This window comes from Lates calcarifer, linkage group LG8 (assembly GCF_001640805.2).
Source record: "Lates calcarifer isolate ASB-BC8 linkage group LG8, TLL_Latcal_v3, whole genome shotgun sequence".
Taxonomy (NCBI): domain Eukaryota; kingdom Metazoa; phylum Chordata; class Actinopteri; family Centropomidae; genus Lates; species Lates calcarifer.
Window position 1 is genome coordinate 5475226 of NC_066840.1, and position 26686 is coordinate 5501911.

General features: G+C 41.2%; 2 protein-coding genes and 1 long non-coding RNA gene across 7 annotated transcripts; 1 reads left to right on the forward strand and 2 right to left on the reverse strand.

Moving 5' to 3' along the window:
* Positions 1 to 732: 732 nt before the first annotated feature.
* Positions 733 to 16941, reverse strand: rps6kal (ribosomal protein S6 kinase a, like). Of its 5 annotated transcripts, XM_051072176.1 has the most exons (23): positions 16543 to 16941; positions 15363 to 15439; positions 13925 to 13984; positions 13699 to 13815; positions 13529 to 13610; positions 13320 to 13400; positions 12965 to 13044; positions 12202 to 12335; positions 11397 to 11434; positions 10929 to 11071; positions 10720 to 10790; positions 10503 to 10591; positions 10189 to 10253; positions 9692 to 9794; positions 9394 to 9518; positions 8369 to 8491; positions 7223 to 7312; positions 6963 to 7121; positions 6718 to 6879; positions 6534 to 6610; positions 6185 to 6302; positions 5816 to 5956; positions 733 to 2007 (listed from the first exon to the last, which is right to left on the reverse strand). In XM_051072176.1, the coding sequence occupies exons 2-23, from the start codon at positions 15363 to 15365 to the stop codon at positions 1882 to 1884; spliced, it is 2187 nt and encodes a 728-aa protein (XP_050928133.1). In that variant the 5' UTR covers positions 15366 to 15439; positions 16543 to 16941; the 3' UTR covers positions 733 to 1881. The 5 variants fall into 5 exon arrangements, with proteins under 5 accessions (XP_050928133.1, XP_018530948.1, XP_018530949.1 ...); XM_018675432.2 differs by lacking the exon at positions 15363 to 15439 and having other exon boundaries at positions 16543 to 16939; XM_018675433.2 differs by lacking the exon at positions 15363 to 15439 and having other exon boundaries at positions 12202 to 12308; positions 16543 to 16935.
* A 763-nt stretch (positions 16942 to 17704) lies between these two features.
* Positions 17705 to 25529, reverse strand: hdx (highly divergent homeobox). The gene is made up of 11 exons (XM_018675428.2): positions 25395 to 25529; positions 23902 to 24063; positions 23433 to 23579; positions 21966 to 23150; positions 21825 to 21881; positions 20662 to 20808; positions 19731 to 19929; positions 19560 to 19639; positions 18660 to 18764; positions 18341 to 18463; positions 17705 to 18228 (listed from the first exon to the last, which is right to left on the reverse strand). Exons 2-11 carry the CDS (start codon positions 23965 to 23967, stop codon positions 17959 to 17961), a joined length of 2379 nt encoding a protein of 792 aa, XP_018530944.1. The 5' UTR covers positions 23968 to 24063; positions 25395 to 25529; the 3' UTR covers positions 17705 to 17958.
* Positions 24071 to 26589, forward strand: LOC108882758 (uncharacterized). Its single transcript, XR_001960832.2, has 2 exons — positions 24071 to 25372; positions 25522 to 26589. It is a non-coding gene; the product is annotated as an uncharacterized LOC108882758 (long non-coding RNA).
* The last annotated feature ends 97 nt before the right edge of the window (positions 26590 to 26686 follow it).

A 26686-nucleotide genomic window follows, 5' to 3' on the forward strand; every position in this document is an offset into this window, starting at 1 on the left:
CCACTATAAGATGAAAATGTGTCAGTATTATGTTTACATCTTGTTCTAGTTTCCCTAAAAGGTTAAACAAAAATCCATTACTGGAGCTTTAATTTGAAAAGTTTTTTTACCATATCCATCTGGGATTGACAATTTTTAAGTTGTCAATCCCAACAAAAAAGGTATTTGAAACACATCAGCCTCATTACTTTAGATAATCCACAGACCTTGCTACTTGAATATATTTTCCATTAGAATGTTTTAATAAAAATTGTTCATAGTTGGTAACAGGACTGGTCCAACAGGTCTGGAAAGAGGGGTGCTGTCGATTTTTGTTTTTAGTACAGTTTTTCAGTGTTTCAAGTACTACAAACATTACACTCACCTACATTATAGTGAGTTGGAGGCAGAATTGGGATATCTCAAAGTCTGGTTAAATATAACCAAAACCTTCAGCGTGGCTAGAGGAAAGTGAGAAAATGTTTTGTTTGTTATTTAGGTGAACCAACCCTTTAAAAAGTGAGCCTATGTAATGGTTAAAAAAAGTCATTGCACAATCTCATTAAAACTTAAGGTTGAATTTCTGAGTTTAAAAAAGCATCATAATTCATTACAATAAGATATTTTGCCTATGAAACCTTGCTTGGTAAGTAACACTGTTGCCTAATTGTCATTTTAAATTCATTATGAATGACCTACAGAAGTCTGGGGTGCATTATTGCGAAAGGACAAACCAGCTCAGACCACAGTGAATGCATGTCAATAATGATCTTTAATGTCAATATATACAGAACTTGAAAGAAAAATAGAATCTTAAAAATCAAATGAAATAAATACAATATCATACAATTTCCACAATGTCTTTTTTAAGAGATATCCATGGAAATTTTTTTTTAATTCAGCCTCTCTGGTTTGACAGGGTACGTCCCGTCCCCCCCAGAGAAATCCCTACAGCTCCCCCACATGCTCTTCATCTTCATAATCTTCATATATATATATATATTTATGTATATATATATATATATATATTTATATATTTTTTGCAAACTAGAATTTCTGTTATCGTTACCACATAGTTTCACCTTCGAACTCTAGACATTATCTTTTGTCCATCTGCAGCTTATTTTTCCTTTTTGATACATTGTTAGCATCACAAAGTAACATGAGTCAGACAGTGAATTTCAAGGAAAAAGAAATACAGGTTGTGTCCACACATGCATTTATGTTACCAAAAGTGCTGGTAGATGATATTGATCCAGAGGGACTTTTTACTCCGCCACAAGCAGAATCATATCGTTTTATTTTTAAGAGAGGAAACAGTCATACAATGTCCCTCAGTCAATATCATCACACCAACACTCTCACACATAAACCATAACTTCACTTTGAAGAAAAGAAGAGAGCAAAAGCAAACAAGGGAAGGAGAGAGAACTGAGGAGGAGGAGAAGGAGGAGGAGGAGGATGGCAGAGCGCAGATGAAGAGCAGTGGGGGGGCACAGTTTACCGAAGCAGCTTTGAATCAGCCAATCACAGTGAAGGAGAACATCAGCTGGTGCGTTTCTTCCCCACACGAGGAAGAAAGAATGAAAGGCGAGGAGGGCAAGTGCATATGAAAGCTGTGGAAATAAATACAAGTCTGTCTCCCCAGCAGTAACAGATATGTGAGTTTCCCCTCTTCCTCTTCAGCTGACGTCTTCACAATGCAACCTCGTCCAGTGTGTGCGTGCATGTTAAGTTGGGTGCGGGTGCATATGTTGGGTGTTGTCAAATAAATAGGTTTAAAAAGGGAGACAGTGGGTCTGACTGGCCAGGACTTCGGTCTGTGTATGTGCGCGTTTGTGTATGAGAGTCCGACTGAGAGTGAGGTCAAAACTGGAGGGTGAGCGGTAAGTGTTTGTGTGTCTACATGTCTGTTGAGGTGAGTTTCTTCATGCTGCGTCTCTGCGCTAGACTAGACGCTGCCACAGGCTCCAACACCGGCTGACTTGTCTTCTGGCTCAGTGCTGAATAGGTGGCAGCCATGGCTCCCTGGAAAACAACAACGTGGATACTTGAATTTAACTTTTAAAGTAGGATAAAACTCTCTGACCATAATAGAACTACATTACCAGCTTGCTGGTGTGTCTGTTTAGCTGCCAAACTCAGAACAGAATTTTTTCCCCTTACAGTGTTTACTGTAGACTGCTCAGTTTTGTTCTACTAAATGCAACTGTGGTGCACATTTCACAAAGGATACCCCTGATAGTTTGGGAAAATATGTATATTTGGGAAAATATGATAAAACCTTTAGCTCAACACTTTTATTCAGCAGCAAAACAAAAGAAGCAGACCTACTCATCTAAATGAATGAATCTGTGGACAATTAACTTCATTGTTGACTAATTCACTGATTATTGTTTTCATTAACTAGAAGAAAAATAGCAAAACATGTCTGCCAACTTGTCCTTGAGCCCCAGATGACATAGTCAAATGTCTTGTTTGGTCTGACCAACAATACAAAACTTAGTGTAAGTGATTGATAGGAATAAAAAACTTCTGACCTTTAATGAGCAAGAGCCATATACTGGGAACTGCTAATAACCTGGAAACTGGTGCAATTGGCCCCTCATAATACATCCACTAACAACATTATGGATAGAATTCATTCCTTTCCAACCTCTTTAATCAAAGAGTAAGATCCTTTTTGTTTATCCTGAAAACAACCCTTTTAGCACTCCGTTCAAAGCCACCAGACTCCACTGACAAAAACTGTAAATTTACCAAACAGAACAAGGGAGTTGCTAATGTCCTGCTGCCTCGATCAGTTTGTGTTGTTGTGCAGTACATTTTAAGTTAAGGATCTGAATACTTCTTCCACCACTGAAAGTCACACGAAAACACAAACAAACTAACCAGTCGAAGCAGCAGTAGATTGGCAATGGCCATGTTCCACGAGATATAATTACTGTTTTTGTCAATGGGTCTGGTAACGCTAAAAAGGTTGTTTCTGGTTAAACAAAAAGGATCTTACTCTTCAACAAATAGGTTTATCTCTGTAGGAAACCCTATCCACAATGGTGTCAAACTTTTATGATAACAATAATGGTTTACATTGCAGTAGCTGTTTGCAGTGGCTAGTACATCGTTCTCTTATCAATCCTGCACCAATTGCAAAGATTTTCCTCCCCATCAGTCATTTACACCCAAAAACAATTGGAAATATAGCGCAGGTTAAAGAATCCCAGAGTTATCCTTTAATTTCTGTCATTTGAAAGAAAAAAAACAGTAAATCCTCATATTGTGTTTAAAAGGCTGGAACGGGAAGATATTTGTTTTTGCTTGAAAACTAATCTATTCAAAATCAAAATAGCTGCAGATTGATTTTCTGTCAGTCTGCCAATCGATTGATGGGTTTATCAGATATTGGGTGAGTTACTTCAAAGTCCAGCTAATTCACAACATTTGTTTGTTCTCGAACCACCCACTTATGCAGAGATGAATCAGAGACACGTCATACATTATTAAAAAAAAAAAAAAACTGCAGAGTGATAGCAACACTAAGAGCCACTGCAGTGCAGGGCTTTTAACAAGTGCAGATACAACTTAAAAACTAGAAAAATTCTTACATCATCAAAATTACAAGGAACTACTAGGGGGCAATAGTGCAGGCCGTCAAGTTCAAAGAGATTTGGTTGCACTTAATACGATACATGCTTTAGAGGCGTCCTTGTGGTGTGGAGCTTAAGAGGCAGACCGTGTAATCACAACATCTCTGGTTATTTTCCCCCCTCTTTCAATTCTCCTCTCTCTCTCTCCTCATTTCCTGTCATCTCTCCATTGTAATTATAAAAAAATAAATAAATCCACGACGTAGTCAGCAGAGGTTCTGACAGAAAAGGCGCAGAATTTATGAGCGTTCCGGGAAGAGACTTGTTTAAGCTAACAAAGAGGCCACAGGTACGCAAATAGCAGCTCACGACAGCAGTGGTGTCCAGCGGGGCATTTCAATATAAACCATTTGTCAGGCCTTGAATCACATGTGGGAGAGTGGAGGAGAGTAGGAATAGATTGCTGACAGCAGTGGGATTCGTGACTAAGAGTGAATTGACACTCATCAACACTAAAATTGGGACTGAAGAGTGGAAAAACAATCTGTGGTCAGTGCTGGGCTGACAGCACAGTAAAATTTAATGCAACCAGCGTGAATCCACTGAACCATTAATCTTACCTAATGTTAATTGTACAGTCTGGTAGTGGAGGGTGTTAATCATGGCAGAAATCTTTTAATAACCCCACAACTATCAATACAGCTTTGCTTAGATATCAGAGCTGAATACTGTTGCTGATCAGGTGCATCCTTTCATGGTGTTACTATCCTTGGATAATGTCCAATGTCACAACACAGGCATTAAAATTGTTCCATAGACATGACAGTGACCTTGTATATCTGGATTTAACAGTCACCAGACCTCTGAAATAACAGAGGAGAGTGTGGGTGAGCTGGAACAGGCTTTTCACTGCAGGAAAACTCTACAGGAGCTTGTACTGTGGGCCAAGATCTTTTCTGGTCTCTTGTTCAATCTGGCTGGAAAAATCTTCTGGAGTTCCAGCAAAACTGATAAAATGCTATATTTCTGTGACTGCTGAAAAACATTTTTCAACTAAGGCCAGAAGTAAAACGTGTTACATTACACCAATAAGCACATAAATGCACTGGCAAAGATCTATATGATGACAACAAGGAAGATCTGAGCCAATCTGTTGTAAAGGTGGTGAAGAGAGAAATCAGCCATAAACTGAAGCTCTCAATTTACTGTTGATCTTTGTTCCAACCCTCACCTATGATTACAGGCTTTGGGTTGTATCTGAAAAAACAAGATCACAGATAGGAGCAGACTGCTGTGCAGGGTGGCTAGCCTCTCTCTGCAGGACTGGGTGAAGTCTTGAGCTGTTTGAGAGTGCCTCTGTATACAGCTGCTATTACCTGAGATTAATAAGAGAGGTCAACTTACGTGGTATGAGCGCTTGGTGAGGATGCTACTCAGACAACCTCTCCCTCTGGAGGGGGGCTGCACCACTCTAAGTGCTTACATATCCCACAGGAGGATGGACAGAGGTCAAAGGAGAAAAGAACAAGCAGACTGCTCTGTTGTGTTCTTTTTGCTATATCTTTTTAAAGTAAGGACATATTGATATGGACTCCATTACATTATAAGTGGAAGCTCTTATAGCTTGCAATTCACAGTTTGTGATGAGCACTGTGTGCATGTTTTTATACTGGCACCCACTGAAGTTCCTGTCATTTCTGAAGTTATTTTTTAAAATCTACTTGTCTCTTTCCTAAAGTGCTAGAATATTAAAAAAAACACATAAACACACAAACAGAAAAGATTCAGCATTTCTAAAAAGTGAACAATGCGACATCCTTTTTTGTTGTCAGTTGCCTAGCAACAGTGTTCTCACTACTCGAATGTCAAGGGGATTAGGTACTCGTCTTCCCATGTCGAAAAAATGACCCCATGCGTCCCATTTGAGGGAAGCATCTGACCAGGTCAAGTAGCAAAATAAGATTGAAGAATGAACACATCTGCTGTAGTGGATCTGGTATTAGTAATAGCTGAGAGCAGAAGTGGATGAATTATTGCACTGGCACTGCATGAGTATGACATCAGGTGGAAGAGTTCTGACCTTTTCTGGTGTGGACGGGTTATGTATGTCTGTACGTTGAGAGAATAAAGTGTCACTGCTCATGAGGCCAGCACATGCACTGAGGCGATACTAACCTTTAAATTCCCCTGCATGGTAACAATTGTTTCTGCGTGTATGTCTCTGTTAGTTGGTAGGATATCATGCTGACCTTGACGAGGTGCGGTGCATCATGGCGTGTGAGCTGGAAGTGTGGGAGCGCATCTCTGCAGGTGATCCAGGAATGCTTTAGAACCTGCTCTGCTGTGTATCGCTGGTGAGGGTCCACATGGAGCATATGAGACAGCAGGTCCTGGAACATACACAACACACTGAGTCATTTAAATGTATGAGGACACAACAGCATTTCAAGTGTTTTTCCTTATTATGAGCTAATATGCAATAAAGGTTTATTCGATGTGAAGCTAAGCGATTAGATAAGTGCAAAAATAAATTAGTTACCATTAGACTTTGAAAATTTGCTTGAAATCTGCTTCAAAGACACACCACCAGTGTGAGGCAACATTGTCAGTGTGTATACCTTTGAGGTGTCTGATACAGTATCCCAGTTGCCGCCGGTCAAAGAGAACTTTCCAGACCCTATTCGGAGTAGAATCTCTTCCGGTGTGTCGTTTGGCCCATTAGCAAACGGCGTGTACCTGACAGGGAGGTTAAGGGAGAGGTTAGGAAAACACACAGTATTTCAGTTCACACATTCTTCTGTGTACTTGTCAGTTTGTGGAAAGTAAACACATCATGAGCGCAACTATCTAAAACGGTCTTGACAAGGGGTGTAGAAATTTTAGAAAAATTTGGACACTTCACAATTAATCATTCCCACCCACGCTCAAGCCAAATTACCCAGCAGTGCCTCCTGAATGGACTCTTACCCTGCCAGCATTGTATACAGTAGAACTCCGAGACTCCATATATCACAAGCTGCATCATAACCTTGCCGCATTAGTACCTAGACACAAAAACAAAGACAGACTCACCATCAGGGACTCATCCTTTCTAAATTGTAAGCCGCTTGCTTTTGTTTTCTTTTTATTTCTAGCATTTTTCCTCTCTCACCTCTGGTGCCACAAAGTTGGCGGTGTAACAGGGCGTGAGGAGGAGGCCGTTGCCCCCCCGAAGCTGCTTGGCGAATCCAAAGTCACAGATCCTGATGGAGTCAGGATTCCCCGAGTCGTCCATATACAGAATGTTACTGGGCTTCAGGTCTCGGTGTACCACCTGTGGAGAGGGGGGAGCAAATATTAAGAAAAGAGATCACTGAATTTCACTTATGCTTGTACATGTATGAAGTGTTTCCTTACCCCTTGGCAGTGGAGGTAGTCAACAGTCTTGGCGATGGTGTAGAGCACAGCACTGGCCTCTCTCTCAGAAAAAAACTTCTGCCTGAGGATCTTATCCAACAGCTCCCCTCCTTTCATTAGCTCTGTCACCAGATAAACATACCTGCCCTCATCATACACCTGACACACACACACCCCAACACAAAGACAACCCATCAGTATGTTGACAAACTCCTCAAAACCTTACTGTCTCTGAAAGCTCACACACGAATGTTACTGACGTCTTTCAGAGTGATGATGTTGGGATGCTGTCCGTATCGCATCAGGATTTCGATCTCTTCAGAGGGGTCCCTCTTACTTTTGTCTATAATCTGTGGCACAAGGAAATACAGATAACAGTAGTTAATGTCAAATGGTACACTGTCCTGATAATAACCCAAAAATCATTCTGCTGTGCATTTTTAAAAATCTAAACTATCTCAGATTTTTAAAACACCAAATCCTTGCCCTAACAAAGTTTTGAGAAGTTGTTGTAGAGTGAGTTCAGACGCTGAAGTTGTGCTGCCCTCTCCTGGTGTACTGTTATCACTAATCACGTTCCACATGATTCTTACATTTCCAGCAGTTTCACATACATAAAGGCTTAGAACCTCCTTTATGAAACCCATATTTTAGAGACAGTAATATACAAATACCGTGCTTTCACAACACAACCATCTAATTTAATTCAGTTCGTCATTCAGTTCCCAAGGGAATAAAAAGCAGGGTGCTTTATGGGGCTTTTTTAAAGCTGACCAATCATAGCCTTCAAACTGGCTTCAAAATGCATAGAGTAATGATACTGTACATTTTCATTTAATTAAGAAATAAACATAACCTCACTGCAATTGTTATTTAATAGGGCATTTATAATATACATCATACGTATTACTGTTGAAGAGAATGTATGTCTTACATGTGGGGCCACTGCTGATGTGATTTTGAGCAAGGCACTTATGCCACATTCATGTCATGTCAGTGTTCATCTTCTTACCAGTTTACGACTTGTAAATAGTATTGACGTGAACACTGAAGTCCTAACTACTGCTGGGAGTCTCTAAATTTTCTGAAAGCTCAGATTTGACCGACTTGCTAAGTGCCTGAAACCCAGACAAACAAGTATAAGGTTCATTACATCGATCGTACATATAATCTTAGTAAGACCAACTCTGCAATTACAGATCATACATTACTGGGTCTTTTAAAGGATGCAAATTAGTGTAATTGCGTGTTTGTGAAGCAGAACGTTGCTTAAAGTGAGTGGTAGTGCTGAGAAAACTGGCCTAACTTTGTGATCAATGCTTTAACACTGGATGTTCAGTCACAGTTTCAACATAGAATCAAAATGTATTAAACAAGAAATGACTATTTTTTCTGTATCTTGTTACCTTCACAGCATAGTCCATGGCAGAGACTCGGTGTACACAGCGTTTACAAATGGAGTAAGAGCCAACCCCTATGTCCTCCTGCAGCTCGTACAGATCTGAGAACTTGGCTGAGCCCCCGTGCATCTGGAAACAACAAGATTTCAACCGTTACATTAGATATTTCAACATTAACTGAATCAATTAAAACATGTTCCAGTATTGCCAGGAGCTTCTGTCCTTCTCAAGTCATGTCTAAACATTATTTTCATGAGATGAAATTATTCACAAATGACCACAATGCCACAACAACCCTCGATTTGTCCATACAGTGTGTTGTACATCAGAGCTCCCACGGCAGCTTGTTTTAACACATTTGTGGAACTTGAGTGGTAATGTCACTCCATATTCAGCAGTCAAACTGTCATAACAGATTTACTGGCATTGTTGCATTTAGCTCCCTATTCACACGTTGAAGGACAAAATGCTGCAAAATTAACAGTTGTAGGTGTGAAAACAGAAAACAAATGTGTGTTTGTGTTGAGGGTTTGTAGAGGACAGCATGTGTGGCGCAGGTCTACAGTGGAGCCATTAAAGGGTAATTCTGGTTATTTTGCGCGTAAACCTTATTTTCCAAATTCCGAATTTCACTTCACAGTATGATCTAAATTTAAGTTTGTAGTGATGGTGTGAATATTGTTGAAAAAAAAAAAAAAAATCTACTCATTATTCAGAACAGTAGCAATCAGTAGACTCAAAAAGGAAGTGTTTCAGCACCACTAGAAAAGCACTAACTGTTCATTCATATATATAATTTAAGTAAAACTCCACAATGAAGTAGTAGACATTTCTAATCAGTATCATGTTGCAAAATGACAAAAACATGCAAGGATGTCCACTGTTGGAGATAACTGGGATTATTTGTTAACTTAGAATATGTGCACCATTTGAGATGAAGAGTAAGAGTCTGTGTGTGTTAATTTGTTAATATTTAACCAATGTAAATTGTGATAGAGGGCACATGCAAAGTATAGATAATGTTTGTTCACCTGAACTATAGGGAGTATGCTGAGCAGTGGGGAGCTCTTGTTCTCATCCATCGGGGTTGGAGCAACAAAACTGAAGCCTTTGAAGAGCTGGTGGGCGTTAGCACTGGGCGGGATACCTGGGGAGTCTGAATACACAGAATATAATACATAATATAGAGAGATGAACTAACAAACACCCACTAAATTTTGGAGTTGCAGTCAGGGCTTAGTTACAGCCTCCATGGCAGCAAGAGTGCCTGTTGCTTTTAAGCTGATAAGCATGTGAACAGAACATGTTTGTGTGTAGGTGTAGATTTACCTTTAGGCGTTTTAGCAGTGAACTCTGGGTCAAAGCAGAACGTGTCATCTGGTTTTCCTGCTGCAGGCTTGAATGGGGGCTGGAGTTCTCTCCTGTACAGTTTCTGAAGAAAACGCAGGTACACACACACAGAAAACACACATATGTGTTAGAAATCAAACCCTACCACAGGCTGTTAGGAGTGTGTGGAAGAGAAGCCAAGCCCCGTCCCAGATTAACCCCCTCCAATCCCTCTACAGCTCGGTCCGGCCAATAGCATCCTGCTGGCTCTTAAACACTCACACAGGGCTATTAGTGCACACACAGTGAGAACTGGCCCTCTGCCCAGACACACACACACACACACAAACATAGCTGGCATGGCCAAGACTGATGGCCAGTAGTCACCAAGCCAACCGTTTGCTAGGTGTGAATCCTCAACAGAAGCTGGGAGAGTTACATGTGCGTGTATGTGTGGGTCTGTGAGAAATGAGAGGGAGGTGTGTGTGCGTGCTCACATTCCAGTCGATGGTGGAGAAGAAAGCGTGGCGTTTGATCTCCTCCACTCCATCGGGCCCGGCTCCTAAAGACACAGATCGGTCTGGTTCAGTTCACCTGGCACGCTTGTTTTCATTGTTTTCAGAGGATCAACACGTTCACACATTTTTTTTCTCTCCGCTGGTTTTCAGCATGTGATTTAAGTGGATGCCAAAATGTTAACAAGCTCAAGCTAGGCGAGCAGTGTGATGTGAGGATCAACACACCTCATTTTCTCTTATTCCTAACAGGTTTACACACAGACACACACACAACCAGCTGAGATGCACCTTACCTAGTCTGTTGGCAGGATTACGTTTAAACAGCATTCTCAGCAAACTCTGGGCTTCCAAACTTAGGAACTGGGGCATTCCCAACTTAGCTCTGGAGGGGTAGAAATGAGCAAGAGGTCAGTATGAATTCCAAGAATCATCACTTAATGTATATATTAAGACTTTAAAGACTTCTGTCATGTATTGAGTGCCTTTATTATGCAGAAAATAATGACTCACTTGAGAATCATGTTCATGGTCTCATTGCGGTCTTTCCCTTGGAATGGTAATGTCCCTGTTAGCATCTCAAACTAAACGCACAGTGCAAGAAAAGGAATATAATGAACATGATTGTCTTCTTATCATCATGATAATGTCAAAGCAAAAAAAAAAAAAAAAAAAAAAAAAGATGAACCAGTATGTGTGTATATTTATTTGGTCTTGTGTACCATAAGTACTCCCAGAGACCACCAGTCCGCACTCTGCGTGTGTCCTCTCCTGTTGACCACCTCAGGGGCCATATACTCCACCGTACCACAGAAGGAATACGCCTTCTTATCAGCATCTACTGACTCTTTGCTCAAGCCAAAGTCTGCAGGACAGCAATGCAAAGCAATGATGTAAGATACACAGTCGACAGAACAGTCACAGTCATATCCAGTAATTATACTATGCAGAATAATTATTCTTTTAAGTGCTGGAAAAAGAAACATAAAAATAGCTACTAAGGAAAGTCAGCCTAAGGACAAAAAAGGGGTCATAAATCTATTCTAAAAAATACATTTTTTGTTTGAGACAGTTTAATTACAGGTTATTAACTACACTGACCTACTCAATTACTCTTAAGAGTAAAAAAAAATAGGTCACACATTATATGTGCATTACAGTGATTTAGCTTTAATTAGTCAAACACATACCTGTTAACTTTATGTGTCCAGCTTCATCAAGTAAGATGCTGAGAAGACAAAAACAGTTTTTCCACAGAGGTGAGCTTCAAACAATTCTTCATGACAACACTACAATAGCAGTATTCAAGTCATCTCATGCTTTTGTTTTCCACTTGAATAAACTCTGGTGTCAGATTTGAACACTCTGAAGTTGTGTGTAAATCTTATCCTGAACTGCTGAGTATAAGAATAAACAGATCAGAACCCTTAACGCCTCTGGTCGGTCAAAGATTGTGGACTTGTTCAGGTGGACCAAAGTGAAGGATGTTATAGTGGATATGACTGTGTGTGTGTGTAAATGACATGTAGATGACCTTTTAGTAGAATTTATATAAAACCATAATAAGACCTTTAGGTCTTTGAAAACTTGTACACATACAGCACAGAGCTCATCTTAATCATTCACTCTGTAGCCGGTGTGGAAAATAAGGGGAGTGAATATGAATATCTTGTAGATTCAAAAATGAGTTCTAAATAGTATAATGGAAACATTTTCAATTTTAAATGTTAATTATTATCAGTATGAAACAATGAGTAATGCCTCTTAACAAGCTACTGTTGTTAGGAATAGATCAGTGGATTTGAAAATGTGGCAGGTGATGATTGTCAGAGCCACACAATCAAAAGTAACCAGTGGTTTTGTATTAACTAACTATACAACTATAACTATAACTATAGCTGGGCAGGTTCTTTTTGTGCTGGGGGATGATGTGGGTTTGCTGTTAGGTTAGAGAGTAAAAGGTCAAAAGGTGAAGGTGAGGTCTAGGATTCATACTTCTCTGGCTTGAGATCTCTGTAAACTATGCCCAGGTTGTGCAGATGGTCGAGGGCCAGGGCCAGCTCTGCAAGGTAGAATTTCACATCTTCCTCTGTAAACATAACCTGATAAGAACTGGACACATTTACTCTCTGAACTCAGAAGAGGAGAGAAATTCAGCAGCAAAGACAAAAAAAAAACACACACACACACACACAACTTCAGAATTAAGCTTCAGTAACCGCAAACACAGAAAACAGAGTATTATTATTGTCACAATATCAACATTTCAAATAAGTTACAAGATTCAGCAAGCTGTTGATTTGACATTGCCAGCAGCTATCGCTTTGGTTCTGAGAAACGCTTTCAACACAAGGTTTGTCTGGAGAACAATCACACATTGTCTGAGTTCCCTGAAAGCATTTGAAAAAAGGCTGATCTGAGCCTCTAACTGACAAGCAACTGATGATCGAAAAGTGAATAAAGATTCCAAGACAAGCACTCATGTTTGTAGCTGTCATCTTAACTATTCCTAAGGGTTTAGAAATTCCTAATTCTTTTATAAGTGTTGATAAAAGAACTTTGTTGCATATGTAGTTCTGATTTTCACAAATATGTTTAAAACACTTGATGTTATAAAAGAAGAAGACGACCATTAGATTACTGAATGAAAAGGACGAGCTGTACTTCTCTTTTCAGAGAGAACAAAATAACAACACAGAAAAAGGTGCAAATGAGATAAAAGGATAATGAGATGTCAGGCAACAGAGCGTCAGCTTACCTCTTTGGATAAGCGAGTGAATACATCCCCTCCCCTGAGAAAGTCCAGTATTAAATACAGTTTCCCTTCTGTCTGAAAGGCTGCGGAGACAAGGAAACAAATCATTTATCCACAAGCTAATTAAAACTCACTTGTATAATCACTTGTAACTCACTTAGAATAGCAACAGCCCTGTTCAATAACTGTGTAATAACACTCAAAATGTTCTAATGAATGTTGTTAACAACAATGTTTCTGATTGGAACATGGAGATGAACATAAGGATTTCATCCTAAATTCATCCTTATCAGGGATTAAATCTGCATGATCTAATATCACTGCCTACATGCTACATAAATAAGAGTGTTTCTCTTACCGTAGTGCAATTTCACTATGAAGGGGTGATTGACTTCCACTAAAATGTCTCTTTCCATCTTAGTGCGAACTCTGTCCCTGACTGGAGAGACAAAACAGGAAGGGGACAGCATGAGAGAGAAATTCAACACTGAGAACAGAACATACTGACCGACTGGCACTGTGGCATTTTGTGTAGATGTAGACTAAAAAAAAACAAAGTTGTATTACCTTTCAAAGATGCCTTTTTTAGAACTTTCATTGCATATAACTGACCAGCATCTGGACCCACGATCTTCCTGACAAGAAATACCTGACAGAGCGAGAGACATTTAGAAAGATACACAACGCCTACGAGTGCACTGGTGGAAACATTGGGTTGGTCCGCTGCTTTTCCTCACCTTGCCAAAAGAGCCCTGGCCGAGGACTTTGAGCAGTTCAAACTGAGATGGATCCGCTTTCTCACAGCCCTCTTTCACATGGTGGGTGATAGGAATCTCCTTATATGTCCCATCATCCTACACAAACAGTATCAGCATGAGACAACCACGCAAAACTGCAGGTGTGTCACGCTAAATGCACACACATACACACACACTCTAAGATCTAAAGTCACTTGTTACTTACGCAGTGTGAGAAAGACTCTCCCTCCTCCATGGGCTCGTCCATGATCTGATGTCCATTGACCTGCAGCCAAACCCACAAATTTTATCAGAGGAGTCGGCAACAGTAAAGACTTTCACAAAGCTTGTTCATCCTTGTTTTCAGCTGAGCAGGACTATGACTGCAGCTGCTGCACGCCCACATGTATGATGGAAGATTCAACAGATGAAATCGATGAGTCACATGCAATAACAGTGCGCTTGCACTTCTCTGACTGAAGCTCTATTTGTTGTCAAACAGTATGGAGTCCATACTTTAAGCCTGTCCAGCTGTCCAGCTCTCATCCTGTCCCTATAAAGCCCCTCATTATTAGCATTCTAGCTTAATCCCCAGCCAGAGCAAAAACAACATGTCTGACTGGCTCTGGGAGGCTGATGTTTGCTAGGGCTGCAGTCAGCATTCAGCCTCTTGAGGACAAACTAGAGCCTAGTTCTTTTAGGGCTTCTGGCTGATAGTGGTGGCAAGATCCTTTTTTAAAATGACCACACATAGGGATGCTTTGTTCTACTCAGAGATCCATTCTTATGCCTCTCTTCTGTTCTTCTATTTAAACAGCCATACACTGTGATGATATTGTCAGCAGAGGAATTCAGATATCACAAGTAAATCAGACTGTAAACTGACCACTATAACATTATCCAGGTCTGCATATTTCAGTTCTGTGGTGAAGCTCAGTCGGCATGATGTATTCAGTCCAGTGTGTTTGTGTGTGTTGAATTCCATCAAGCCTCTGAAGAGAGGGGATGAGTCATAGCACTACGCAAGCCCACTCAGTGGGTGGAGCCACCAACATACACTCACGTACATCCACAGAACAGAGGCCAACAAACCACTTTCCAGCATCTCAGTGCTATAAGATAACATTAACAACATAACATTCAGAGCAGTCAAGATATACACCTCAAAGCAAAGCAAGAAAAAAATGTCAAAATGTAAGCCTTGGTGCATCTGTGAAGTATTAACATCCAGGCTAGCCAAAGCCAGGGCAGTGCTTGTGTCATAATTCACACATACATTTTCACTCCCACCTTTACTGTGGCTCATCGCGGCTTGAAACAGAGTGCAGCCTACACTTGCAGCACAACCAGGCAAGCCTTTTTCAGCCATTTGAAGGGGTGTCTGATAGCCATACACCATATCGTGTCACAATCTACTGATAGTGGTGTTCAAGGTTTTGATTAAACATCATCTTCAAAGTCAGAACTGATATAAAGTGGATTAAGCAGCCAGCATCACCACAAGCCCAGTTTAAGTGGCTAATCTTGATGCTTACTTCTGTGGTTCTGTTATCTTGGCAGCTTTAAAGGTGCAGCATTTGGTGAACAGTAGATTAAAGTGCTTATTGCTTTTCAAACATAGCAGTATTTAGCAAGTTTAGATAGTTAAAATTGTTCAGTATTACCATGTCGCTCACATAAACTGATGTCCTTCCAGAGATCGGCAGAAATATTAAGAATCCTGTGGCACAATTCTCCAGAACTATAACAGGAGAAAAGTTCAGTTCAACAAAGACTGGACTAGGTCAGAAGTGTATGTTGCAATAGCTCTCCGCTGGCTTTAAAACAGTCAGGGCAGTCAGACAGACAGTTTGAACTGTAGGTGTGAAAGACTGCAAAGAATCTCAGAGATGGAGAGGTTTAGGATGTCAGGTTGGCTTGGCTGCACATGAAAAAACAGAGCAAAAGTAAACCGAACCTTTCCACAGTTGTCACAAGACAGCATTTTGAGAAGTCTTTAAAAGGTATCACTGGTATCACTAAAGGTCTAGGGGTGGTAAGTTAGCCATAAATTAACACAATGGTTTACATTCCATTAAGCGCTTCATGATATTATATTTGAGCCTGTATGTCTGTAGCGATATAACATCTTCATTACTCCCCTTCGTTAATGCAGTTAATATACTGCCAGCTGTGTGAATGAATAGTTTTACCAAATTATAAGTTACTTATAAGTTACAGCTAATAAAAGCATCACTAAGTCATTTGTGCTGCTGACAAGCCAGACGTCAGTTGTGAAGACGTCTGACCAAATTTAAACCAGCCACTGTGAAACTTTGAATAAATACAAAGGAATTGAAATATTTTATTACCCAACTATAGATACATTAACGCCCGTTACTAGCTCTTCATTTACTAAGCGGTGGAGGTTGTATAGAAAAAAACTTATCTCCAAGTTTCAAGCCTGCAAGCTGTCAGCTAGTAAGCTAACTACATGCTAATGCTACAGACGCTAGGCTAGCTATGAAGCAAACTCCTCTTGAGAAGTGTAAATAACAACAAAAGCCAAGAGGAGGTCATATGTCACCGGATAAAGAGCTCATCCTCTGGGTGGGAGACTAACCGGTGGAAAAAGTCCGGACACGGACCTATCAAACTAATAAATCCGGGCAGTGCAACAAAAATAAACACCTAACCAGCTGTTAGCATTAGCTAGCGTGTTAGCATGCATCACGGTGCGCTGCAGGTCGTGACGCGAATTTAAGCTCTACCCAGCCTCGCAGGACGAGCTAACTTAACGGGACAGCACAAACCAAAAGCAGTGTGTAGCGAAATAACATGCAAAACACGCATTTGTCAACTCACCTCACTACTAACGCTGTTTACCTCCATCTTGTGCCAGGATTCCTCTCTAAGTCTAAGGCATCGTAGTCCACCTAGACCCCCGCTCCACGTTGCATGGCTTCCCCTCTGTGGAAGTCCGGCTGTTCTGCTTTGATGATCAGATGCGAGTTGTGTGGCAGCGAACCGCTATCAGGACGGGATCGAGGGGTCAGTGCGGGGAATAGTTGATGCTGATGACTGGACCATACGGCTCGCCGAGAGCACCGCTACCCTGCCATAGATGCGAATATGGCGGCTACCGTGGTACCTGATCGTCAGTGAATGAGAGTTTATTGACGTATTTATGACGCAATTCAGTTAAGGATTTCCCCCGTCCAAACCAAAGCAGCGGATCTCGAGATAGAGAGGAGGGAGACAGAGGACGTGGTGGCGTGTGGGGGGACTTGATGCGGTGTGTGACATGCTGTGAGTGACATACATGCATCCGGGTTATGGCACATTTGCTTGCGACTTAAATAGTTAGTGCCACCGTAACAGACGAAGAATTTAATTTACGGTTGACCCAGGGTAAAATTGGGGGCCACAAAACAATCTTCCTCGTGTGGTGAGCCATAATCTGAGCCTCTGATCTTACGGGTGTAAGTTGAATGTTTTAAAGCTACTGTTTCATAAGCCTGTCCATCCCTAGTCCAAGTGGAAATAAGAGGCTTAAAGCTCATCGACTGTCTCTGCAGCGCTGTCACTCTCCCACCCACAGGCACAAAGTCTTTGTGTGGTGAGGTAATGGATATATACTACATGTCTCCATTTGTTTATACCCAGACACAATTGCAGCTTCAAAATTGAAAACACAGTTATGACTCTCATTTGGCAACTACTACTGACTATGGACAGTCTCTGCTGGCTCTGACACTGTAGGTCTGAATGGACATCGTCTCAATCAGAGACATATGTCAGGTTTATATTCTGTTATTTCATCACCAAACTGAGAACAAGACCAGTCAGCAACATCTGAGCTGACAAACTGGTGATCCTGTAGTTTGAGACAATGGCAGAAATTCTGCTGCATTGTTCTTGTCTACAGATGTAATCTATAAAAATCAAGTCAACATTGGTGACAGAGTAAAGTAATGTAAAGTGTTCTATTCAATCAGTGATGAATCAGAAAAGACACAGACATAGATAAGTTAGAGGTCGTTTATTGTTCTCTGGACTGGTCCAGAGCAAGGCGAATGATATGCAGTAAAAAAGGCAATTGTCAGCCCAACAGTCATAGTGAAGCATTAATCCACAGGCACTGGGCGTGGAGCATGAGTTTACCAGAGTGTTTGTGTAACTGTAAGACCACAGAGTCTATCTTGTGTGAAACCAGCTTCTGTGTGGAGTGTGGAAACGTCTGTATGAGAGTGTGTGTGAGAGCTGATGTACATGAGATAGTCACTTTTGTTCTGTAACTGCTTCCTGCAGTTGCTCCTCTGATGCAGAGGGCTCAGTAACTTCAGTTGTTGAACCGTCTTCGTTTATGGTGACCAATGGGACTTCTTCGTTTGCCGGGGCTGGCAGAAGCTCTACGCCGCTCACACCAGCCCCTGGGGAGTCATTGTGGTCGGAGGACACGTCTGCTGACTCAGCAGCAGGCTGGGATCCTCTCTCCACAGTCATGTCCCAGTCCTGGTCTGAAGGCTGAGGTAGACTGGCCATGAGTTCCTAAACACATACACGACAGCAGACTGTGGCTTAGAAATGTCTAAAAATATATTCACTTGAAGCTGATGTTCCAGTAAAAGTTGCTGCTGTGTAAATATGACTGTGAATATACCTGCTGTCTCTCCAGGTCATTGTTCCTCACAGCGCTGAGCAGGCTCTTAGTGAAGCTTGCAAGCTCAAGGTATTTCTGTTTTTGGTTCTCTAGCTCGTTCTCTAAGAACTGCACTTCCTCGTGCTGGAACAGAGGGATTCAAAGAGGTAGAAAGTTTACTCAGAGCTTGAGATCATGGCACATTCAAATGCTTTTCATACACTGATTGCCATTGTTGGCACTTCAAAAACAATAGAGACTAACACAAACAATTCATTTTGAATAAATGATTGTAACTGCAGCCTCCAGTTTATGCTTGGTCTGTGTGTGTCTTCCTCACCTTGAATTCCAACAGGTTCTGCATTTGCTCTATGTCTGAAGCTACTAATTCACCATCGTCGTCATCGTCCTCATCTTCTTCGTCCTCACCAATTACTTCAATTTTCTGTTAAAAAAACACGGACTAGATAAAATGTTCATGACTTCATATAAACTGTATCCTCTTTGTACAGTTGACCGTTATGTCAGATTCAAAACACATGATTACACTATATATTACATGAAAATGCATTTGCTAGATTATTTCATCAACCTATTATTATCTTAAACTATGCCTGCAGAATAATGATTAAATCCAGTTCTATTCTGAACACAGATATTTACCAAAGTCTTTCGGCAATCTTTGGGGAGCAACAAATAATAACTGCACTTATCCCTACAAAGAGGGTGCATTGCACTCGCTGTGTGTAATCTGTGTGATTAAACCACAGCCAAGTTTGGCTAAACAGCAGCCTGTTAGCAAGCTTGAAACAGATGCCTGTTATTGGCCCGTAAGTTTATTTATGAAACGGTAGCATGTGATGTGGTGCACTCACAGCAGGAATCCTAAATTCTAATATAGAACCCCCTACAACTAACTATGACATTCAAAACAGTAATTATTATTATAATGTTATTGATAGTTCAGTCCAAGATTGTTAACATGTATTGAACATATTGAACATATATTAATTAAACATCACATTAAAAATGCAGCGCAGTCATGGTGTGAGATTTCCAGGCTGACCAGGCTTAATGGGGAAATGCACCACAGTGATAAATGACACAGCTGGCATAGTGTTGTTGCTAAAAGCTGGTGTATTATTACATTTAAGTATGAACACTATCCCAACCAGTGTCCATTCTTAAGTGGCTACATGTAATGAAGCACTACTGTAATATCAAAGAAACAATGAAGTACCACATTATTGGCCATTGGAGCAGCAATGGACACATCTGTTCCATCCTCTCCGTCTCTGTGGTGTGAGTCGATGGTTCCATCTAGAAGCAAGAACACAGCATTAATACTGAGCAACACGCTTTTTATATAGAGTAGGGTGTGTTTGTGTGTGTGTGGTATCTTTGGTCTCACCTTCGGACAGGCAGACAGATCCCCCATCATTCAAGTCATCTCCGAGTTCGGGTGTTCTGAGACGCTCCTCGTCAGGGCTGAGGGCCACTGGAGATTCGTTACCTGGGGATGAGGTTGTAAATACAGCAGGGCCACCTTTAGGTGGGGGGATTTCAATACCCATCAGACGGTACTTCCTCCGTCTGTTACTGATCCATGTCTGCAAATTAGGAAAAACACAAAAAGACAATGTATCACAGACGTGGACAAAAGTATGCTAAAACTCATTGATGTCAGATAGTTTTTCAAAGTATCCAATGTGATGAATGTGAAGGTAGTCAGGAAGAAAATGTTGGAAAATGAGTTGCTATCACCACTGAGTACCTGGTATTAATGTAGCACAGTAAAGCAAATGAAAATATGCTGTAAATAATTGTTTAAGTTGCTGTGTTGTCAAATAGTTTCACAATAATCTGAAGATGATCCTCATAGTGGCATACTGTATCTCTCTGTGGGCAGAGATTTTGCTTCGTAGCAATAAATATCCTAGTAAGTGAGATGGCAGTGGGTCATGTGTGTGTCAGGACTGAGAGACTATATTTAGTTCATCAGCATTCCTACTGTGGCCTTGATATATAACTGCATGACTTTTACACAACTTTGTGCAAGTGAGTTAGAAAACTTCTATGACCTAGAAAAGTTACTCTTTCCTGTTTTCTTTTATCTCAGAAAAGTTCAGACAAGTCAAACAGTCTTGTTTTCACTAAATGTCATCCACAAGTGGCCAGACCATGTGAGTAAGGTTCAAAAGTTTCTCAGTCTAAAAGTCTGAATGATACTGCAGATATTAGGAGGAGGCAACACATACTTTTCTGGATTTATCTGCATTTCTTTTAACACCAGGGATGTACAAAGGTAATTTTCACATTTTCAACCCTGCAGAGGTTATTACCTTGACTATTTCAGTGTCTACATTGAGTTGGTTCGCTGCAGCTGTGATCTTTTCCCTGCAGACTGAGCCCAGGCTGGTCATGCCTCGGTCCCAGTAACGTTTCAGTTGGATGAGATCTCCATCACTGAACTGGGTCCGATCCTGCAGCTGAAAACACAAAACTTCCGTTTGAATGCACAACATGCACAGTTGTCATGAGCAGAGTCACAGTGAGTGATAGAGTTTATCACACCTCTAGCTTTATGGCCTAGGAGGCAGTCACAGAATATAGAGCTGCAAGAAAAAAAGTATGTGAACCCTTTGAGATGACCTGGTTTTCTGCATTGATTGGTCATAAAATATGATCTGATCTGACAAACATATGCTAATAACACATAAACAATATATAATCTTTATTGAACATATCCATTAAACATTCAGTCCTGGTGGAAAAAGTAAGTGAACCCTTAGATTGTGGGATGATGTTTTCATGTTGGTATGTAGTGCCCTTTTTACACCATATGTAATGCTGCATGCCCTTCCCAAACAGTTCAACCTTAGTTTTGTCTGTCCACAAAACATTTTCCGAAGGAATGTCGAGGTGCTGTTTTGCAGACTTCAAACATGCAGTGATGTTTGTTTTGAAGAGCAGTGGCTTCCTCTGTGGTGTCCTGCCATGGACACTGTGCTCCATGTAACCATGATTTGTGTATGGTATGGTATGTTAAGCAGCTCCTTTAAGTCACTGGCTGTATGTCTGGGCTGCTCACTGATCATTCTTCATCTTCATGCAAATCAACAATTCTAGATCGTAAGTCTTCTGAGATCCCTTTTTTGCGACGCATAGTTCACATCAGTGGAGGCTTCTTGTGAGCAGCAAACTCAAGAACTCTTTTTTATGAGTCAAAATATCTGATCCACACCTCCAGTCTGGTTCCACTGACTAGACTCCAGGTTTGTTGACTCCTGACTCCCAGTCAGCTTTTGCTAAAGTGTCACTGACTGAGGGATTTGCATACTTTTTCCAACCTACACCATGAATGTTTTAACAATATATTCAGTATGGACAAGAACAATACAATAATGTCCAAAGGGCGCACTTACTTTTTCTTGCAACTGTATGTATTGTGAATATGGAATGTTTAATGTTTTTAGATGTTCAGATTCGACAAAAAAGTACTCACTGTTCTCTTTCTGGAGTTACTGATAACCCAGGGGGCAGCAGACACACCGACTGAAGTCTGCACGCAAAGACAGACACATTCAGGTTACGTCTTTCAGTTCACTTTGAAGAAATGCGACAACAATACTAGAACCTTACTTACCTGTGAGCTGGATTCCCCTGTATGTGAGGTCTGTGCTGTGAGGGAGTAGCTGCCCTGAAAAGTTGTGTTGCTGTGAAGCAGTGCAGGTCTGGAGCTAGTCATGGGAGGTGTGTGGTTTCCCCTCACTACAGACACTTCAGCCCCTGTTGGGCTGGCTGATGTCTGCTCCCTGTGGATGTGTGTCTGAGCGGCCATATTCGCCAATTCCTCCTCCCTTTGCCACTCATCCGCTTCATCTCCTGTCTCCATGGCGATGGAGAAGTTATGACTGGTGTCCAGAGGGTGAGGCACACGCCTATGACTCTCTTGACCTTTCCGGGTAGGCGCTGGTCCAGGTCTGAGTCGGTCACCCTCACCTTTTTCTGACAAGGTGAAAACCTGCTGAATACGAGGTGTCTGTTCAGAGGAAGGACCAGAGTTTTGGACTGGGATGGAAACCCGTGTCTTCTGCGGGGCAGGTGGTTGAGGTTGGGGGTTGGAGTGAGGTCTGGGCTGAAGCTGAGCTTGGGATTGTGAGGAAGAGGACCAAGGGCGTGTTTGAGCTGTACCATACTGCCTAGTCCAGCTGTGAGGTACTACCCCTGCCCCTGCACTTACCCCTGTCTCTCCAAGGGATGAAGTTCCCTTCCTGACTGCAGTGTAGACTAAAGGACCTGAGGCAGATGTGAGGGATGGCAGATTCTGAGAGAGTGACACCAGCTTGGAGTGGAAGGGTGAGGAGGTGGCGCTGTTCCTGCTCTGCAGGACCTGGTTGATCAGAGATGAGGATGTGTGTGCAGAAAGGTCAGAGTCTGACTGAGATTGGGGGGCTGTGGGTCTTGGTCTGGAGCGAGGGACGGAGTTCAGAGAGTAGATCCCGGTCAGAATGACATCATTGTTGTTGTTGTTGTTGCTCCCGCTGCTGAGAGGAGAGGAAGACGAGGGAGAGGACGATGATGATGAGAAAGAAGGGAAGGATGAGGATGGAGGGAGAAGGTGAACACGATTCTGGATGTTTCGTGCTGCAGCCATCTCAGCAGGAAGCAGTGCACCTGCCGCCACGCTATGATTGGACAGAGCACCTCCGGCTAATGTGTGATTGGAGAGTAGTCCACCAGCGAGTCCATGACTGGATAAGGAATGAGACATGCCTCCATTCTGGTCTACTTTGGAGGCAAGCTTACGTCTTTTGTTGCCAACCCATGTCTGCAGGGAGAGGAGCAATCGGCTCAGTAACAACACTTAAAAAAACATTGTACAAAACACTGGAGGGACAAATTCTGCAAAGTGAGAATTAGAGGTTATAGCTCTGCACTAGATGAAGAACTCACAGAGAAAACACCACAGGCTCATGACCTCAATTACTTGCCCCTGCATTACATGGGCATTCCTTATAAAAAACACTAATCACACTGAAGAGTTCTGCCTCTCTCTACCTCACACACACACACACACACACACACACATAAGCACATTTTATGGGCCTACCCGGACCACACTGAAGTCCAGTTTGGCCTCCTGAGCACATTGCAGTATTAACTGGAAGCAAGCCTTGCTCTGATTGGTCATCCCATTCTCATAGTAACGTTCCAGGATCCTCTGCTGTTCAGCTGTGAACACTGACCGCAGGTTCATCTGAGGAAGAACAACACAGATAAAGAATCCTCAGAAACTTAGATAACAATTCACTACTAATCAGAGCTCACTGACCGACAAAGGTAGATGATTAGTTTGAAGAGATAAAGCTTTTACTGCAAACTTTCTGACACTTTAATTCCAAAAATCACAGTATTTTCTTTTGTAATAAACATTAATCTAGGAAATGCATCAACTATTACACAAAATGTCAGTCTCAAGATTACAACAGTAGCAGCATTGTATGTTTTTTGTTTTGTATTTGTACATCTCATGTCACTTTACCTATCTCATACTGGAATGCAATCTGTGATATACTCACAGTCTGCAGGCCACGCCTTTGCGGCCACGCATCCATCCTGCCACTGGAGGGGAACGGGGCGGCCATGCAGATCACAGCGAAACCTCCATATTTCTAGGTTAGCACAAGTTTGATTATAGTCATCCTGTCTCAGTGTACCTGGCACACTGCTGGGTAGTATGGCTGAGGAAAAAGCAAAGCAGACAACACTATGCTTATGAATGTAAACAAGAAAAGCCATGACAAAAAACCCAGACAACAAATCCATCACACAATAAATCTCATTATGAGCATGTTACTGTGCAACAGGATCAGTTTCATCTTGTTGTAGTCAACCAGCCAACACATATTACAAATTTCTGACTAAAGTTACATCACACTCTGTGAGGCTGAAAAATATACAACACGCTGTCAGTCAGAGTATAATAAGCTATGACAATGCTACTGTGTAGCATCAATAACACCATCAATCAAGCTAATATGTTGTGCCTACAAAGACATTGTTTTATTTATTTATTTTTCTAGTTTATCATCAACAGAAAACCATTTAAATTAGTGGCTTTGAATAAACCCTGGAGTTACAATTACATTGTTGTTTTATTTGACTTTTTAGCAAAAACAAAACATGATTATGCATCATAGGAAGGGTCTGTTTGAAAATTGTGCTGTTAAAATGGTTTAATTTTAACATAATTTAGTTCTTAACCGGTTTTCAAAATAATAATGGTGTGTTTAAGCAATAAGGAAATAGTGACACTCGTTAAGTAACTTCGCTTTTCTGGACACAGCTAACTTATACTTTTTAATGTACCACACAAATAGATGTGTTAATGAATGGTGACAGTATTATGAATTTGAGTCAACCTGTATTTCGTTGGTACACGGAGAGGGGAAGAGGGAGAGAGGACAGAGCAACCAGCCCGGTTAAAGTAACAAGCATTTGGACTTGTAGCGAAGTGAAAAACAGCGGTGACCAAGTTTGAAACAGAGTTGCGAGAGGTTTAGATAAACAGAAAAGCCACATACGGGAATGTTGTGCGACCAATAAGCACCCAGCAGCTTTATTTTGGCAGAGCTGACTGCGCATGGCTACAGTCAATATGGAAACATTACGGAGAGAATTAGCCAACAAATTGTGGGCACGTCAGATTAGTACGCCACCGAGGCAACAGCCTGGGGATTCAGAAACACAATTACCACACAGGAAGCACATGCCATAACTTTACGACTGAGAGCCAGACAGTAAACAAACCGGGTAAGCGCCGCATCACCACAATGGCCATACAGACAGCTTGCGTTAGCTTGCAGGCCCGAGCGGCCATATCTGAGGCAGCCAACGTTAGCCACCATTAGCATAGCTTTCCCACTGGATAGCTGCAGCTAAACTTTTCCTTCAAATCTGTGATTTCCCGACCCTGGCATGGTCATTCGCGCTGACCCTGGCTTCGAGCGGATACGAGCTAAAACGACTCCGGGTGCCCTGAAGCGAAAAGTAAAATCACTTTCCTTCTTACCATTTTTGATGTCAAAATCAGAACGAACGTTCAAATTCAGCAGATTTCTTCACCAGTCCCCTTTGCTAGACAATGAAATCAGAACGTCCGATCATCAATTCTAATCATGATTGTGACGTATTCGCAGACAGGAGCCAATGGGAGCTCGAGATCATCGCTGTGACATTCGGAAAGGGCTGAAAACTGAGCACCGTGGTCCCGCCCACCATTGACTTTGTTCAGTGGGTTGCTGGAGGAGGAGGTCACAGACATGGAAGCAGCCCAAACTTGGATGGGAAATGGTTTGTTTCCTCATCACCTGAATCTGTCAAAGAATCCTTTTAAGTGTGTTTAGTATGGCCTGCCAAAGAAACTGTTCTTGGATGTATATTAGGTGCTGGAAATGTTGCCAACAGGAAATGTTTAAATGAACAATTTCACTCCAGGGTACAAAAATATTATTGTATATCACTGTTTAATCAGACAACAGATGTGATTAGATCTCTAGCTTTGACTTTAGACTGGGTATTAATTCACACTGACAAGAAAAGTAGAATTATTCTTTTTTTTTGTCTATTTCAAAAGGTAGAAGTCTGGTTAATGTTAAAATCCAATTATATTGCTAACCCTGTAGAGCTTGCTTTGTCAATACTGCATTTAACTATGGCCATGCAAATTTTAAAACAAATTCACTTTGAATTTGATTACTTTTTATCATAGGAATCAAATTGCATAGGAATCAAAGTCACCTAAGATAAAGTGCCATTACTTTAAAAGTAAAAAAAAAAAAAAAATACAGACACTATTTCTAAACATTTCTTCATCCTGCAACAGACAATACTGAACTTTCAGCAATGAGGCTTTGGTTCCCTTTTATTACAGTCTAATACATTATTTGCATTTCTGGTCCTGTATGGCTAACACTAAAGGCAGACAGGAAGAGACAGAGGCCAAGGACACAAATGAGGAATTAGGCAATTCAAACCATTAGGCAAATAGAGCAATAAAAATTCTATCCTTGGAACTAGAAAGAACAAACATTGACCTGTTGTAGGTACCTTGCCAATAACATGAACAAAACCACAAACTGTCAGAAGTATTCATTTATAGGTCTTGTTATTGTTTGTAGTGTGACCCAATCCCTCCACTTTAAAAGAAATCTACTTTATACTATTAATTGTGTAACAGCAATAAAGACTATTCATTCATAATCACAGTGTTTTGTTATTTGTTTTTATTGTGTAGGGGGCTTACCACATTGTGGAATAATGCTTCCAGATTTAAATGACTAAGTTACTTTTTTATTTCAACAG